General features: G+C 40.6%; 1 protein-coding gene across 1 annotated transcript in view; it reads right to left on the bottom strand.

The window, feature by feature from the left end:
• The window catches only part of sin3b (SIN3 transcription regulator family member B), a 35124-nt gene extending 19440 nt beyond the window's left edge, over positions 1-15684 (bottom strand). The window contains 7 exon segments of the mRNA XM_079651037.1: positions 689-847; positions 1657-1785; positions 3150-3332; positions 4602-4994; positions 9676-9829; positions 13150-13256; positions 15099-15684. Of these exon segments, the coding sequence (XP_079507163.1) occupies positions 689-847; positions 1657-1785; positions 3150-3332; positions 4602-4994; positions 9676-9829; positions 13150-13256; positions 15099-15221 (1248 nt within the window). The 5' untranslated portion in view covers positions 15222-15684.
• Positions 15685-16218: the final 534 nt, after the last annotated feature.

The raw sequence follows: 16218 nt of genomic DNA, 5'->3' as shown, positions 1-16218 counted from the left end.
CTATGACACTAGCTGTGAGCTCTTCTCAACAAGCTAGCTAGTTAATTATCTACTTTACAAGCTAACATCTAACATCTATCCAACTCAGGGATGGGCAACTTGGATGGTAATGGGGGGACCACATAATGTATGTACTGGCCACCAGGGGGCTGCAGATACACACACACACACACACACACACACACACACACACACACACACACACACACACACACACACACACACACACACACACACACACACACACACACACACACACACACACACACACACACACACACACACACACACACACACACACACACACACACACACACACACACACACACACACACACACACACACACACACACACACACACACACACACACACACACACACACACACACACACACACACACACACACGTTTGTATTGAACAGGTTATTGGGAGGCGTGTGGTGCAGTGGGTTGTGCGTTGGTGTTGGGATCAGGGGGTCACAGGTTCAAACCCCACTGCAGTCAGCATGTCGTTGTGTCCCTGTGACACTTCACCTCAAGTTGCTCCTGTGGGGGTTGTCCACAGTATTGAGTATGTAAGTCCCTTTGGATAAAAGTGATGTAATTTAATGTTATTAAACAGTGGAATAAAACTATTTTAAACTATTGGAAACCACGGCAAATGTGTGTGCATTAAGACGAACCATTAAGATGACATAAACATGAAGTCATGAACACTAACCCAGAGATTAGTTGTCTTGAACCTAAGACACTTGTAGCCAGTCTCTGCTGACGCACACTGAGGGGAATGTCGACACCTGTCAACCCGCACTCTGCGGTTCCTCAGCGCCGCTGCCCCTCCCTCCCACTGAAATTATGAATGAAAAGCGTATAGTAGCCCCCGGGCCGTCATTTACCCATCCCCGATCCAACTAGTTATAGCTACGTACACCCTAAAGTTAGACTTACAGTGCAGACATGTGTCTACCCGTTGGGCAGTGAGAGTTATTATGAAAACGTTGTTGACGTGTTATTTTTTGAGCCGCTCTCAGACAGTCAGAAGCTCCTCACATCACCCCCGTAAATTCCCAAATATGCATTATCTGGATAAACTAATCACATCTGACGAGCTAAATGTTTAGTTCCTTGCTTTAAAAGTGTTTTAACAAGCTGGCTGGCAAACAATGGCTATCTATGACACTAGCTATGAGCTCTTCTAACACCTGCCATCTATCCAACTCGTTATAGCTACGTACGCCCTAAAGTTAGACCTACAGTGCGGACATGTGTCTTCCTGTTGGGCAGTGAGAGTAGTTATGAAAAGGTTGTTGATGTGTTGGGCTTTTTTGAGCTGCTCTCATAGTCAGAAGCGGAAAATTCCATAAATTCCCAAATAAGCCTTATCTGGATAAACTAATCAGATATGATGCTAAATGTTTAGTTTCCCGCTTTAAAAGTGTTTGTACAGTTCGTTTAGAAGCTCAAGAGCAGTTGATTTGGTTGATAAAGCTGGAACGCTATGCAATAATAGCAATAACACTAACTGGAACACATAATGAGGCAATGTGAGAGCGCCATAGAGCAGGCGAAGCATAAGGTGTATACGAGTGTTTTCAAGGAGGTGCATACACACACCGCTGCTCTCCCCGAGGCGTTTATTCTAAATGGAGAGTTTACCTTGAGCAGGGGGGACATGTGCTGCAGAAGGATCGGCCTGGGTCTCTTTTTATTCTGCTTGGATATCAAATCATCGTCCTCCGGCCTTTTTAGCTGCTCTTTGCCTCCCGTCAGTGAGCTTCCTGTGAACTGAGGGAGATGAAGCAAACGGGAACAGTGTCAGTGAAAGATGCACGTTCAGTTATAATCAGGGTGCAAGTTGACATGTTAGAGTAGCTTGTTTTATGCAACCACAACTCTTATACACCAAAACTGTTAAAACAATACAGCAAATATTAGCATTTATGGAGAAAACTCAATGAATTCTAGGGATTTTTGATACAGATATATAATATTTATGATAATGAAGCTGCACTTTTCATACAGCTGCTGAGTGCTTAAACGAAATGACACATAACTCAGGAAAAACAGATCAAGTCAAATGTTAAAACCCTTTAACACACATGCAGCATTTGTAATTGATATATAAGATGTTAAAGAATATAAGGAGTTAAAACAGGCAGGAGAATGAAAAAAAATAGTGGTTGTAAGAATCCAAAAGTAAGAGTAAGTCAGTAAAAGTAAGACAAGCGTAAGACTAAATTAATAGATACAGTCTAATGTTAAAAACTTCATTCAACAAAACAAAATAAATAGGTATAACAATAAAGATTAAAAGACCAATTAAAGGGGCATGTCGTTAACTAACAACCAATCTAAAACAGCAAATATTCATGGAGCAAGAATTCAATCCGTTTTTGTGTTAAAATACTGAAATAAATCATCAAAATACTACAATTTGTATTCCGCTAACTCAGGCAGGTCCAACTCAAATTCATCTCGCCGCATCATGGTTGCACTCAAAGGGCCAGTTTTATATCAAAATACATATATAAATATTTAACATATATAAAATAATGTATTATATTACATTATTGCCTCTGCATTGGATTTTTATCGGATAGGGTAATAACTTCATAAGTCTCTTCAGTGAGAATGTCACAAAGTGATTTCAAAAGAAAAGCCAAATTCTGGAAAAAAAGTCAAAATCAAAAAAAAGAAATTACACTTTGGAAAAAAAAGTGACATTGAGAAGGAAAAGTTAGATTCTGAGATAAAGGAATATTTTGAAGAAACAAAATCAAATTCTGAGAAAAAAAAAAATCATATTTGAGATGCATTGTGGGACATGTAGTTTATGGGCAACGTGATTCTGTAAATCGGCATGTACCCGTATAATAAACATATTATAATCTTTGCAAGCTCTTGTGGGGCCGCATGAAATGAAGTCACGGGCCGAGTTTGGCCCCCGGGCCTTGAGTTTGACACCCCTGCACTAACTACTTACAGTTTTACACTCCTACTTAACACACTTCAATATATATAACATAATAGCATCTCTAAGCTTTAACTAGCACTTGATGCAAAACACAACAAAGTTTTCTGAGCCTGATTGTGCAACAAGCTTTATTTTTATTTGTACATTGCCCATCAGCTGCTGCCGCTCCACTCACCAATGATCTTTTGGCGTCAGGTAAGAATTGGCCAAACTCAGCCAGCAGGTCTTCTTGCCCTTTGAAAAGACTGGCAACTTTAGAAAAAACTTCATCTTCTGTCATGCCGCTGCTGCCCCGGCTGCCCCGGCTCTCCTTCACCTCCAGCTGCTCCTTCTGGGGGGTGGTGCAGGTAAAAAAATGCTGATGAGAGGTGAGGGATCAAACTTAATCAAAGTCAAATACAAACAGGGTACAGAGGATATATACACTGTTCTCATGGGAACACACTGCTAAGAGAAAACTGAACAACTATGGCATCAAGTCACATGCTTTACGCTTAACATGATATTTATGTTTGCAAAGGTTATCACTAGTTTAACAGCTGAAACAACTGATATTAAAATCTAAGAACAGTCGGATCAATAAGGTAGAGAAATGTACAAAAAATAACTATAAATAACTAAAAATACCAACATTAACTTTTATACATCATAATAGAGTGGTGCAGGAATGAGTTCACATTTTATCACTTCCTGTCCCCTTGTCTCAAGTTTTCTGAATATGTTTTTGGTTGTTAATCTGAAATAAGGTCTGTGGTTAACTCAAGCTGAAAAGATTTTAACGTTTTGATCTAGTCCATAAAATACGGCAGTAAATACCCCACTGGTGAATAGGAACCATTGCACGGTCACATGACTTCACGTCACCACCGCTAAGCTAAAGGAGGCTAATGTTGGGCTATAAAGGAACTACAGCAAGGTTACATGACTTCACGTCACCACCGCTAAGCTAAAGGAGGCTAATGTTGGGCTATAAAGGAACTACAGCACGGTCACATGACTTCACGTCATCACCGCTAAGCTAAAGGAGGCTAATGTTGGGCTATAAAGGAACTACAGCACGGTCACATGACTTCACGTCATCACCGCTAAGCTAAAGGAGGCTAATGTTGGGCTATAAAGGAACTACAGCACGGTCACATGACTTCACGTCACCATCGCTAAGCTAAAGGTGGCTAATGTTTGGCTATAAAGGAACTACAGCACGGTCACATGACTTCACGTCATCACCGCTAACCTAAAGGAGGCTAATGTTGGGCTATAAAGGAACTACAGCACGGTCACATGACTTCACGTCACCATCGCTAAGCTAAAGGAGGCTAATGTTGGGCTATAAAGGAACTACAGCACGGTCACATGACTTCACGTCACCACCGCTAAGCTAAAAGGCGGATAATGTTGGGAATGATGACGTTTAGTCGTCTCATTTAGAAACTTTTAAGCAACCGCCATTTTTAAAAAAGGCACATAAAAGCTTCAGACATCTAACTATAAACGTGTTTGAAAAACCATTGGCTTTGAGATAAGGAAACCGGTAATAAGTGGTAAAACACTTAGTAATTTCCAGGTTTTATGACTAATTCCTGCACCACTCCAGCATCCTAAATCACAAAGTGTAATCTCAAGTTACCTGATATGTGTGGAGGATCTCTAGGAAGGCTCTGTAGATCTCGGGGTGATCCAGGAAGCGGTTTTTAATCTTGTTTACGTAGCTGATGGCACTGTCGAACTCCACGGGGCTGGTCTCTGAGGCGGGGGGAGACACAGAGGAGGTGGTGGGCTGGTTCTCTCTGCTGGTGAGGGGGAGGGAGAGCCGGCTGGGGGGGTCTGAGGGTCCTGTGGGGGTGGTGGCGGTGGCGGTGGCAGTGGTGGTGTTGGAGGAGGAGGACTGGGACTCTGATGGAGTCACTTTGATTTCAGAGGTCAAAGCGGGTCCAGATTCAACGCCGGCGGCAGAGGCACTACCTGAGGGGGCCGCCACGGAAGAAAGGGGGGCGTTCTTCCCCTGATGGCCGGGGGACACCTGCACAGAAAGAGCGAGAAGAAGGACGTTAAGAAGTAGCCACAATGCTACTTAGCCTGAGTTTATTATTTGTATTATTATTATTTGTCACTTTTATTTGTATTTGTTGAGCACTTCCGGCCATCGTCACATGGCCGTGGTTTGTGTATTTAAGATAAGATAAGATAAGATGGACCTTTTATTGATCGCCGTGGGGAAATTCAGGAGTTTAAACAGCAAGATTAATACAATTAAGGATAAAATCAAAGATACAAATAAAAAATGATAAAATAAGAAATAAATTAAAATGAACATATATACATATTTGGTCATGTGCACATATTATTTACATGTGTGTGTGAAAACAGTGTGCATTTTATGTCCAGTAATAGTGTCACTTTAGTTCACCTGATACCTGTCAGGGGGCGGATGACAGAGGGTGAGCTTGTGCTGAATTTTTTTCTGTTGACCGCTTTGGTCCTTCTAAGTCATTGTGTGTTGGATTTTGTTTATTAAAAATGTATTCGACCCATGGGCGTCGCAGCCATTATTTGAGGGTGGGACAAGTCCCCCCCACCTTTTAAAATGATTAGTTTAGACCCCCCCACTTTTACCATGCGGAAAGTCCGTGAATCGGTCTATCCACTCGCCGCTCTCTGTAGAGCGCTGTGTCAGTGCTTCATTATCACAGTACCAGGGCAGATTCTCAGAGCCGTACGCATGCTGCGTTTTTTGTGTAGCTGTGTCTTTAGTTGTAAAATTATGCATGCCACCGTTTCCCCGCTGCGAGGCTCGTGCTCCACTAGTAGGGCTGCTCAATTAATCATATTTTAAATCGCAATTACGATTTTGGCTTGCAACGATTATGAAAACAACATAATCTAAATAAAACGATTTTTTTTATTTTTTTATTGGTTTTTCAGTTGAATTATGCTTAAAGTTCAGAGTCATCAACTGTTAAAAACATACTGTTCACATTTTTCTTTTCAATAAATATATGTTTTCAAAGAAAATGGATAATCGTGATATCAATTATTGACCCAAATAATCGAGATTATGATTTTTGCCACAATCGAGCAGCCCTATCCACAAGCACCCGGAGGGAGAGTCCTCTCCTGTAGGACTGAGAGGCTGATAGCCACAGCTCAGGGAGGTGAAGGACTCTCTGAGGGTTTAGATAGTTCACTTTAGTCTAAGTAGTGGGTCTCAAACGGTTTGGTAATCCTTTATGTAAACAAGTATTTCCAAGGCAAACCTTTATATGATCATTATAGTTATAAAAAACAAGAGAATAAAAGGTATGAAATAATTCCAACTCATACTATAGGACAGTAACACAAAAATACAGTTTAAAAGGGAGTGATTTGTAAAATATGTATAAAGAAAAAGTAAATCTGTTTACATGTCACTTGTTAGACGCTTTTATCGAAAGCAACTAACATGCATTCAGTACTGTGGACAATCCCCACAGGAGCAATTTGGGGTGAAGGGTAGGGATGTCCCGATCACCTTTTTTTGCTCCCGATTCTGATAATTTGATTTTGACAATTTGCCAATATCGATTTTTCCCGATCCGATCTTTATGCAATGCATTAAGAGAAAAAAAAGAAAAAAAGCATTCAAGTTGTTCCTTAAGGTTATTTTTTTATTTAAATTGGATATTCTATCCAACATGGATATAGCTTCTTTCTTTCACAGCAGCATTGGATCAGTTCAGTTGTGCAGCATTGGATCAAAACAAAATAAAGCTTATCAGTACTCGTTAGCTTACTGCTACAATTAGACACTGCGCCCACTCTGTTGCCAGATCTGAGAGAAATAATCAGGTCTATGAAAACAAGCCCCAAAGAAGCAACACATACATGATGTTGTGTAATTTGAAACCAAAACTAAGGCCTCAGGATGACTTTAAGACTTGAACATGGTCATGTTTGTTTTGTAACATTGAATAAAAAATTTAAAAAATAATAATAATTTTAAAAAAAATCCCGATCCCCGATTTTTTTCTCCCGATTCCGATCTTTTGAAAATCACGTTATCGGCTCCGATCCCCGATCACGTGAACGGATCATCTCCAGTGAAGGGACTCAGGGACACAACGACATGCTGACTGCAGTGGGACTCGAACTTGTTACCCTCTGATTCGAAGTCCAGCACACTAACCACTGAGCCACAGCCTGTTACAGTTCTGTTTCACATGGTGGTGTTGACAGATGTATCCACAGATCTCCTAATTTTGCTCTCAACGTGCAGCAGATTGATGCTTTTAACTTCAATATTTAAAAAAGCATCTTCCGGGGTGAGCATGCCTCCGGACCCCCCTAGAGGAGGTGAGGTGATCCTGAATTTGTCATGATTTTGATTTTGTCAACTTTACAGTTTACTTGGTATACCCCACTACAAATAACGAGGTCCCAATCTTCAGACTATCCTTGCTTTGTGGAGTTATAATGTTTCTGAATAGGTGTTGTTTCAACATGATGAATTAACAATCATCTGAGCGTGTACGTGTGTAATTTAGCAGTGGCTCAGTCAGTAGAGGCTTGGACTGTGAGCCGTTGGGTCGCTGGTTCAAGTCCCCGACCAGACCTATATATGGAGTGTGGACTGCTACTTGGAGAGGTCCCAGTTCACCTCCTGCCCTGCCGTGGAGCCCTTGAGCAAGGAACCGGACACCCCCCCCCCACCCACATCGCTCCCCGGGCGCTGTGCAATAGCTGGCCTCTGCTCCTGGTACTAGGATGGGTTAAAAGCAGAGAACACATTTCACTGTGTGCTGTGTGCTCTGCATGCGAGACCATTAAAGAGGGTTCATCCCTCCAATTCTATTCTACTCTATTTGCCTCCTTTAAAAACCATGTTATCAATTTAAAAACAGAGCTTGCAATTGAAATCCAAAGCAGAAGAAGTAGCAGCTGCACCTTTAAGAATGTACCTTTCTACACATCATGAGTTAATAATAAAAATAATAATAATAATAATAATAATAATAATGTACCTGCTGAACGTTTCATAGCTTCAAGATAAATACAGCAATAGTGTTGAGAGTTCATCAATTCAAGTGTCTCACCTTGTGTTGTCCTGTTAGTCTGTACAACACTCTCTTACATTTTGGCTACATGGTCTGTTTGGGTTATAAAAGTGGTTTAAATATTGTATGCCTTCAAGTGAAGATCAACTGTGTATGGCTTTTCAATTGATGTACAATAGTAGAGACTAAGCTGAACACTAGTAGCTTTGAACTGTTGTAACTGTGGTTCCTATCAATGTACCAAACTTCAATACAAATATTTAAAGGTCCCCTATTATATATATATATATCACAGGTCTCAGATGTATCCAGAGCCTGTCTCTGATTGGCTGAAACACCAAACAGATCATTGCAGCATTACCCATAATCCCCTCTGTTTCAGCCCTGTTTCCAAAGTGCTGATTCTCTGTCTGTTACTTTAGATGAAAATAAGGAGCCCCTCCCCACGCCCCTCTGAGAGACATTTGGTTACAAAGAACTCAATGGAGCTCTAGAGGAGATTCAGGTGATAAGGTTGGGGGGGGGGTTACCTTGGTTGCTGATTGGCTAATGGTTACACAAGACAAAACATCGTTATGACATCACAAAGTGGCCAAAATCTGATCAGCTTATTTTCAGACAGGTTTTTATAGAAATGGATCAAAAAGAGAGAGAATCTTTGTTCCTGAAACTTTCAGAGTCTCTTTCCACAGAGGGGACACATGTTGATGTAGAAGAGACATGGAGAAGAGGGGACACATGTTGATGTAGAAGAGACATGAAGAAGAGGGGACACATGTTGATGTAGAAGAGACATGGAGAAGAGGGGACACATGTTGATGTAGAAGAGACATAGAGAAGAAGGGACACATGTTGATGTAGAAGAGACATGAAGAGGGGACACATGTTGATGTAGAAGAGACATGAAGAAGAGGGGACACATGTTGATGTAGAAGAGACATGGAGAAGAGGGGACACATGTTGATGTAGAAGAGACATAGAGAAGAAGGGACACATGTTGATGTAGAAGAGACATGAAGAAGAGGGGACACATGTTGATGTAGAAGAGACATAGAGAAGAAGGGACACATGTTGATGTAGAAGAGACATGGAGAAGAGGGGACACATGTTGATGTAGAAGAGACATAGAGAAGAAGGGACACATGTTGATGTAGAAGAGACATGGAGAAGAGGGGACACATGTTGATGTAGAAGAGACATAGAGAAGAAGGGACACATGTTGATGTAGAAGAGACATGGAGAAGAGGGGACACATGTTGATGTAGAAGAGACATAGAGAAGAAGGGACACATGTTGATGTAGAAGAGACATGAAGAGGGGACACATGTTGATGTAGAAGAGACATGGAGAAGAAGGGACACATGTTGATGTAGAAGAGACATGAAGAGGGGACACATGTTGATGTAGAAGAGACATAGAGAAGAAGGGACACATGTTGATGTAGAAGAGACATGAAGAAGAGGAGGCACATGTTGATGTAGAAGAGACATGGAGAAGAGGGGACACATGTTGATGTAGAAGAGACATGAAGAAGAGGGGACACATGTTGATGTAGATGAGACATGGAGAAGAGGGGACACATGCTGATATAGAAGAGACATGGAGAAGAGGGGACACATGCTGATATAGAAGAGACATGAAGAAGAGGATTTTGTATAATAGGTGACTCACCTGTGTCGAGAAGGGGGACTGGAGGAAAGCCACTCCATTCTTGGGGACTTCTATCCGATACCCCGGGGGCAGGAAGGCGTTGAAGCCCAGCACGAGGTCCGGGTGTCCGTGGAAGAGCTGCGACACTCGGTTTATCACCCCCGGTGTGTCGATGCTGCTCCAGACATGACGCAGAAAGAGGAATATTAGGATGTGGATGATGGAAGCAAAAAAACTGCTGTTGTTTTTATAAAATACTGGGTGTGTTAGTAGACATGTGTTTATATGCATGTAGTGGAGAGATACGTACTGCATTTGCCTCCAAAATGTATTGGAGTAGAAGTATATCTATAGAAATACTCAAGCTATGTACAAGTACGTGAGTACAGTACTTTCCACCACTGTAGAACTGCCATTAAATATTTGCAACACTATATGTGGACATGTGTTTTATATAAAGTTATATGAAGAGACAATGCTTTCCGTCTCCATTGCCAGCTGAAGTGCGTTATCAACAAATGCACAAGCTGTCGAAGTATACATAAATAAATATGCTTCTCAGTCATATGCTGCATGAACACAACAAATACAATATGTGTATTATAGCACTTATAATCAGAGAATAATACATGCTATTTATCAGGCGCTTTAACAAGTGCTCAAAGAAGCTGTACAAAGATTATTTAAAAAATGCTCTTGTGGTGTTCATGTAAAACACTTTGAATTTCTTTGTTGCTGAGGTGCAGCGTTTCCGCCAGGGGGCCGCATTGCCATCATTTCCAAAAATATTAATAATTTGAGAGAAGATCGAAAGTTTTTATCGCTTGAAATTACGAAAAGGAAAAAGGACAAGGACATCCCGCTGTTGGAGGGCCAAAGGAGTCTGGCGGGATTATTTCCGGAGTATTGAAGATCGTTTCCCCGACATCGAAGGTGCCTGCTACAGGACAACATGGAACGTGCGCGATTTGGACGCGATGAGCGGGGGGGTTTTAGTTGAGCACGGTGGTGGTGACACGGTGGTGGTGACACGGTGGTGGTGACACGGTGGCGAAACTGAGGCTCCGTGGTAAACTGTGGTAACATGAAGAACCGTTCGGGAGCCGAAACAGCCGGCGCTTTAAGAGAGCTGAGTCAAATGATCCGGCTCACTAACGTAAAAAGACAATATCCATAAGGGACGGCTCAAGTCAAAATTCAAAGACAACCCCCACCCCCCCGAGGTGGACGCCCTCTCAGCCCTGGTCTGGCGGAAACACTGCTGAGGTGTATAACAAAGCAAAACTTGTCTTGACGAATAGAAAAATAGTTTTGTTAGTTAAAAACAGAAACCAATATTAATTTATGTGGTTTTTAAATTACAATTCAAGCGTGCTTAAAAGTTAGAACACTTTGGGTAGTTTTTAGATTTGGTGCTTGAGTATATTTTGCTGCCAACACTTTCAAATATTTACTGAAGTGAAATTGTGAAGGCAGCACGTTTACTTGTAACAGAGTATTTCTACACTGCGGTATTATTACTTTTACTTGAAGATCTAAGAGTACTTCTTCCCCCACTGCTTGTACTTCATCAGAATAATTGAGTTATTCTGGGAGAAAATGAGTAGATTAAACCCATTTTAACCCATTCTCACTCGTTTTTATTGTCAATTCTCCTGGCTTACTAATTAGTATTAACTGTATATTAAAGTGCTTTTATGAGGTGTTTCTTTTGCACCTGGCTTGATGCCTTTGAGGTGTTATCTAAAACACCTTGAATTTCTTTGTTGCTTTGATGTATAAAGTAAAACGTGCCTTGACTAATAGGAAAAGAGTGTTGTAGAAGGGGGAGATTAACCCCATTTTAACCCATTCTCACTTATTTTTGTTGTCTATTCTCCTGGCTTACTAATGAATATTAACTGTATATTAATGTCCTTTTATGAGGTGTTTCTTTTGCACCTTGTCTTTATGCTTTTGAGGTTTTACGTGAAACACTTGCCTTGACTAATAGAAACATAGTTTTGTTGAGGAGTATCACAACTTCGTGTCCAGATCAAATAAACTGTTGAATAGTTCAAATGGCCACTTCTTTTGATAATGAGGTATTTTAGATTCAGTGCTTAAGTTAATGTTGCTGCTAATACTTGTGTATTTTTACTTAAAAAGGTGGGGTAGGTAAGAATGGAGAAACCAGCTCGAGTGCGCTAGAATTTGAAAGTACGCAGCCGAAAGAAATCTGCCCCTTCCTCCAGACTTCCTCACAGAGCCCCTCCTCCAACACACAAGAACGCACACATAACCAATGAGGGCACGAGATAAGTTTGTGCACAGATGGAAGGCTGACAGGCAGGTAGGCCATCCAGTTACTTTAGCCGGGCCGGCTCAGATGATTGGTCGTGCTTTTTACAGTGCCACGGCTTCCACAGATGATATTTCTTTATGTATTTATTGTCAAAGCATTTAATATATTCATTGCTATCGGGACGTTAAGAGCATTCCATGGAATATAACAACAAGCGTTTCTGAAGTGAATTACCTACCACCTTTAAGAGAGTGAAATGTTGCTTTGCGAATTTGAATAATACTGAAGTGTAACAAATACACTCTTACAAGTTAAAGGGCCATGTCATGCTTTTCTGGTTATCACCCGTCCCCTTGTGTGTTATGAAGGTTTTTCTGCATGTAAACGGTCTGCAGAGTCACAACCCCTCAAAGTACACCCTGTAGGGAGTAAAACTCTAAAACAGAGAAGACCTGTCTATGCTGCCCCAGAACGCCTCGTTGGACATTTGCCTTTTTCCATTGTTTACTTCTTGGGCATAGTGACGTATTTCAGGTATAGTAACGTAACGGCTCCACAGATTGGTCCAAATGACGGCCACTGGGCTCACAGGAAGGGGGGGGGGTAGGAGCTCCAACAAGCCGTTTAGGACAGAGAGTGAATACACATATTATACAGAGATGCTGTATGAGAAACCAATGTGAGTTTGGAACATTGAACAATGTAAATCTATTCAAGTAAACCTCAACAATGGAAATATGATCAGTAGAAATGGCCATGACACGGGACCTTTAATGTACTGCACCTAAAAGTATCTCAGTCCTTTATCTAAAAACTGTATTTATCCTGGAAGAAAGTTAGGAAGTGAAAACTGTCCGTAAGCTGATTCCCCTTTGATTGAGTATTCTCTTGTGTTAGTAATGACTTTTAATAGTATATTAATGTGTTACTTTTGCACCTTGCTTTTCAGGTTTTAAGTAAACACTTTAAATTCCTTTGTCGCTGAGATGTTCTTTATAAAACAAAACTTGCTATGACTTAGAGAAAACGAGTATAAGAGTTACTCCTAATAACTTCTGTAATCTCACTAATACATTTCAGGATGAAGTACACGGCTGAATAGTTCTCCTGTTTCTTAGTTATCGATCAATGTGTTCCCTCTGTAGTCTGTATATTCGGGTGGACAATGTATCGCTAAAACTTATTTAGTTAGTAACTTCTTATATAAATACCTCTGTGACTTGAACTCTTTCATGATGTCGAGAAACTTGTTGTATATGCCGGGATCATTTGCAAAGCGGATCTTGACTTGGTCCAGATATGACAAGGCATCTTCAACCTGAACACAGAGGGGAAAAGAGTTAGAAATACAATCAGGAAAGCAGCGCAAAGAACAATCAGTTCCACTTGTCATATTTGGAGAAAGCTTTACAACAACTGTTTGTGTATGTTAATGAATTAGGATTTCACAGGGATATCAATACAGCTCTTTTTAAATAACCTTATCAGTTTTCCGTCACTGATCATCCATGACAGAATCCACTCTAACATGTTGAAAAGAACAATGGCTTGTTTTCATCGTGTCTCTTTAAGTAGTGACATTGCAGTGGTGGAAGAAGTACTCAGATTGTCTACTTAAGTAAAAGTAGTCAAATGTTATTTAGTTAGAAGTGCATTAGTGTCATGGACAAAATATACTTCAAGCATCAGTGTAGAAGTACTCTTTTAAATGTATTATATCATTATAGAATATTATACCATTGTGACAAATACATGTAGAGGCATTTTAAATGCTGTTGTTTTTTAATGCAGAGCCAATTTAGTATGTAAACTACTGGGTGTGTTAGGAGGTCAGTACTGCATCTTATCATATATAATGTGTCTATATGAATGTAGTGGAGCGACACGTACTGCATTTGCCTCCAAAATGTATTGGAGTAGAAGTATAGAAATACTCCAGTTATGTACAAGTATGTGAGTACAGTACTTTCAACCACTGTAATACTGCCATTAAATATTTGCAATACTATATGTGTTTCATATAAAGTTATATGAAGAGACAATGCTTTCTATCTCCATTGTCAGCTGAAGTGCTTTAGCAACAAATGCACAAGCTGTCGAAGTATACATAAATAAATCCTGAAAGAATATTAAACTATCCTGTTCTGATAACTAACATATACATGTATGTAAAATGTTGTAGTTGTACACATTTATTATGTAAAATACTGGGTGTATTAGTAATACGGTACTGCAATTTATCTCATATGATGTGTTTTATATGTGATAAGTAACTATAAGTGTTAAATAAAGAGTTTGTGTAGCATAACAATAGAAATACTTAAGTAAAGTAAGTATGTGAGTACAGTACTTGAGTAAATGTACTTAGTTACATTCAGTCACTGTAATACTGCCATTATATATTAGCAATCCTGAATACTATATTTGGACCAGCCATTAAAAACACGGGTTCATATGAAGTTACATAAATAGACAATGCTTTCTGTCTCCATTGTCATCTGAAGTGCTTTATCAACAAATGCACTAGTTAGCTGTACAAGCTGTCCAAGCTGCCTAAGTGTAAATAAATAAATAAAATAAACCCTAGGCTGCTTTTGTTTAATGGACCTGTCGTTTTTTTCACTACATCTGAAGCTATGTTATGTTAGGACATAATGGTCGTTGTGACTAACATGTAGAAGAGAGGGGTTGTTTATTCAGGCTAACGTTAGCCAACAGCCAGTCGATAATAACCTACATACTAACTCATTAATAAATACGTTTCGTCTCAGCGGGACTGTAAAACAAAAACAACAGGATAATATCCTACTATCGCGATAACAAAGAGATGTGTAATGAAGCAGCTAATCAGCTGAATTTTAGCCGTTTGTTAGCCTGGCTGACGTCCTCCACTTTGTTCAGGGTGGTGAAAAAAAAAAAAAAAAGGAGGAACTTCCCACAACCGGGGTCTGAGTTAGCAGGCACCGTAAATAAAGAAACTAGCACTAACTGTACACATTCGTTAATGAATTAAATAAAACACACAGACATCTTAACCTCTACAATGTTCTGCAGCATTACTTTTAACAGGCCAGCAGCCAGCCGTTGGTCTCACTACTCTCGACACACAGGAACAAAATGGTAGTGACTCTGAGGGACTACTTTCCCCCCCTTGTCTTACCTTCAGCTTCTGGAAGTGCTGCTGCTGCTGCTGCTGCTGCACTTGCTTTTGTGTGATAACGTAAGGCTTCTCTTGGATTTGGTTTATTTGCTTGGCGGTGCTGTGCGCCTGAATCTTCGCCATTATCCCGGCGACAGGAGGGAGGCTTTTTTGAGAGAGCCACAACTTGAGAGCTTTTTTTTTCTTCCTTCGGTGTTATTAACCCTCCTCCTGGTTGTTGGCTAGCCGACAAACCGTCCTCTCGGTCGGGAAGCCAGCCTGCCCAAAAAGCAAGGAGCAGTAAACCCTTTCCTTTGCCTTTAGCTGGAGCAGTAAACCCTTTCCTTTGCCTTTAGCTGGAGCAGTAAACCCTTTCCTTTGCCTTTAGCTGGAGCTGTGGACTGTACAGTCGGAGGAGAAGAGAAATGACGGAAGAGGTGACAGACTTTGAGTCAACATCACCATCACCATCGAGTTAAACAAGCCAAGGCTAAAAAAAAAATCAGCTAAGGGACAATGGTTGCCGTTTATCGTATTTTAAATAACTATCGCCTGTCTCTTTAAATTCGGCGGCAGCGGTCTGTCTTGGCGTCCGGAAGCCAGAGTAGGAGTGAAAAAAAGAGGGGTGAAAACTGAACTGCGCATGCGCGACAGTGGGAGGAGTTTCCACATGATTCAGATAGACACACTCCCCCTTCACTGCTACAAAGGGACCATGTTACTCCGTGATAAAGCATATACACATACAATACAACATTTGGCCTTCAGTTAGTTGTTTGTTTATACAACGACACATTTAGAATACTCCGGTAAAGCACAAGTAGGACACAAATAGTACTTAAGTACAGTACTTGAGTACACCGCTGGTGCGAAATGATGATCCTAACATGTCGTCCACAAATGTCGCTTCCTCCAAATGTCTCCAGTGTTTACCGGTTTTCTCAATGACATGGAACTATACGAAGACTCAATTAAATTCACGGAATTATAACTCGTTACTAAGACAAGAGAATACACAATAAAACAAGGGCTAAAAGCTGAAGGATAGATAGGTATCATTTCCTAACTTTCTTCCACGATAATTAAAAAAGCCTAACAGGTCTGCCAATTTATAAACACCTACATTCCTGATTGATCACTT

Source organism: Notothenia rossii (assembly GCF_949606895.1).
Source record: "Notothenia rossii genome assembly, chromosome: 1".
In the NCBI taxonomy this organism is placed as follows: domain Eukaryota; kingdom Metazoa; phylum Chordata; class Actinopteri; order Perciformes; family Nototheniidae; genus Notothenia; species Notothenia rossii.
This window is presented reverse-complemented; position numbering and strand designations above follow the sequence as displayed.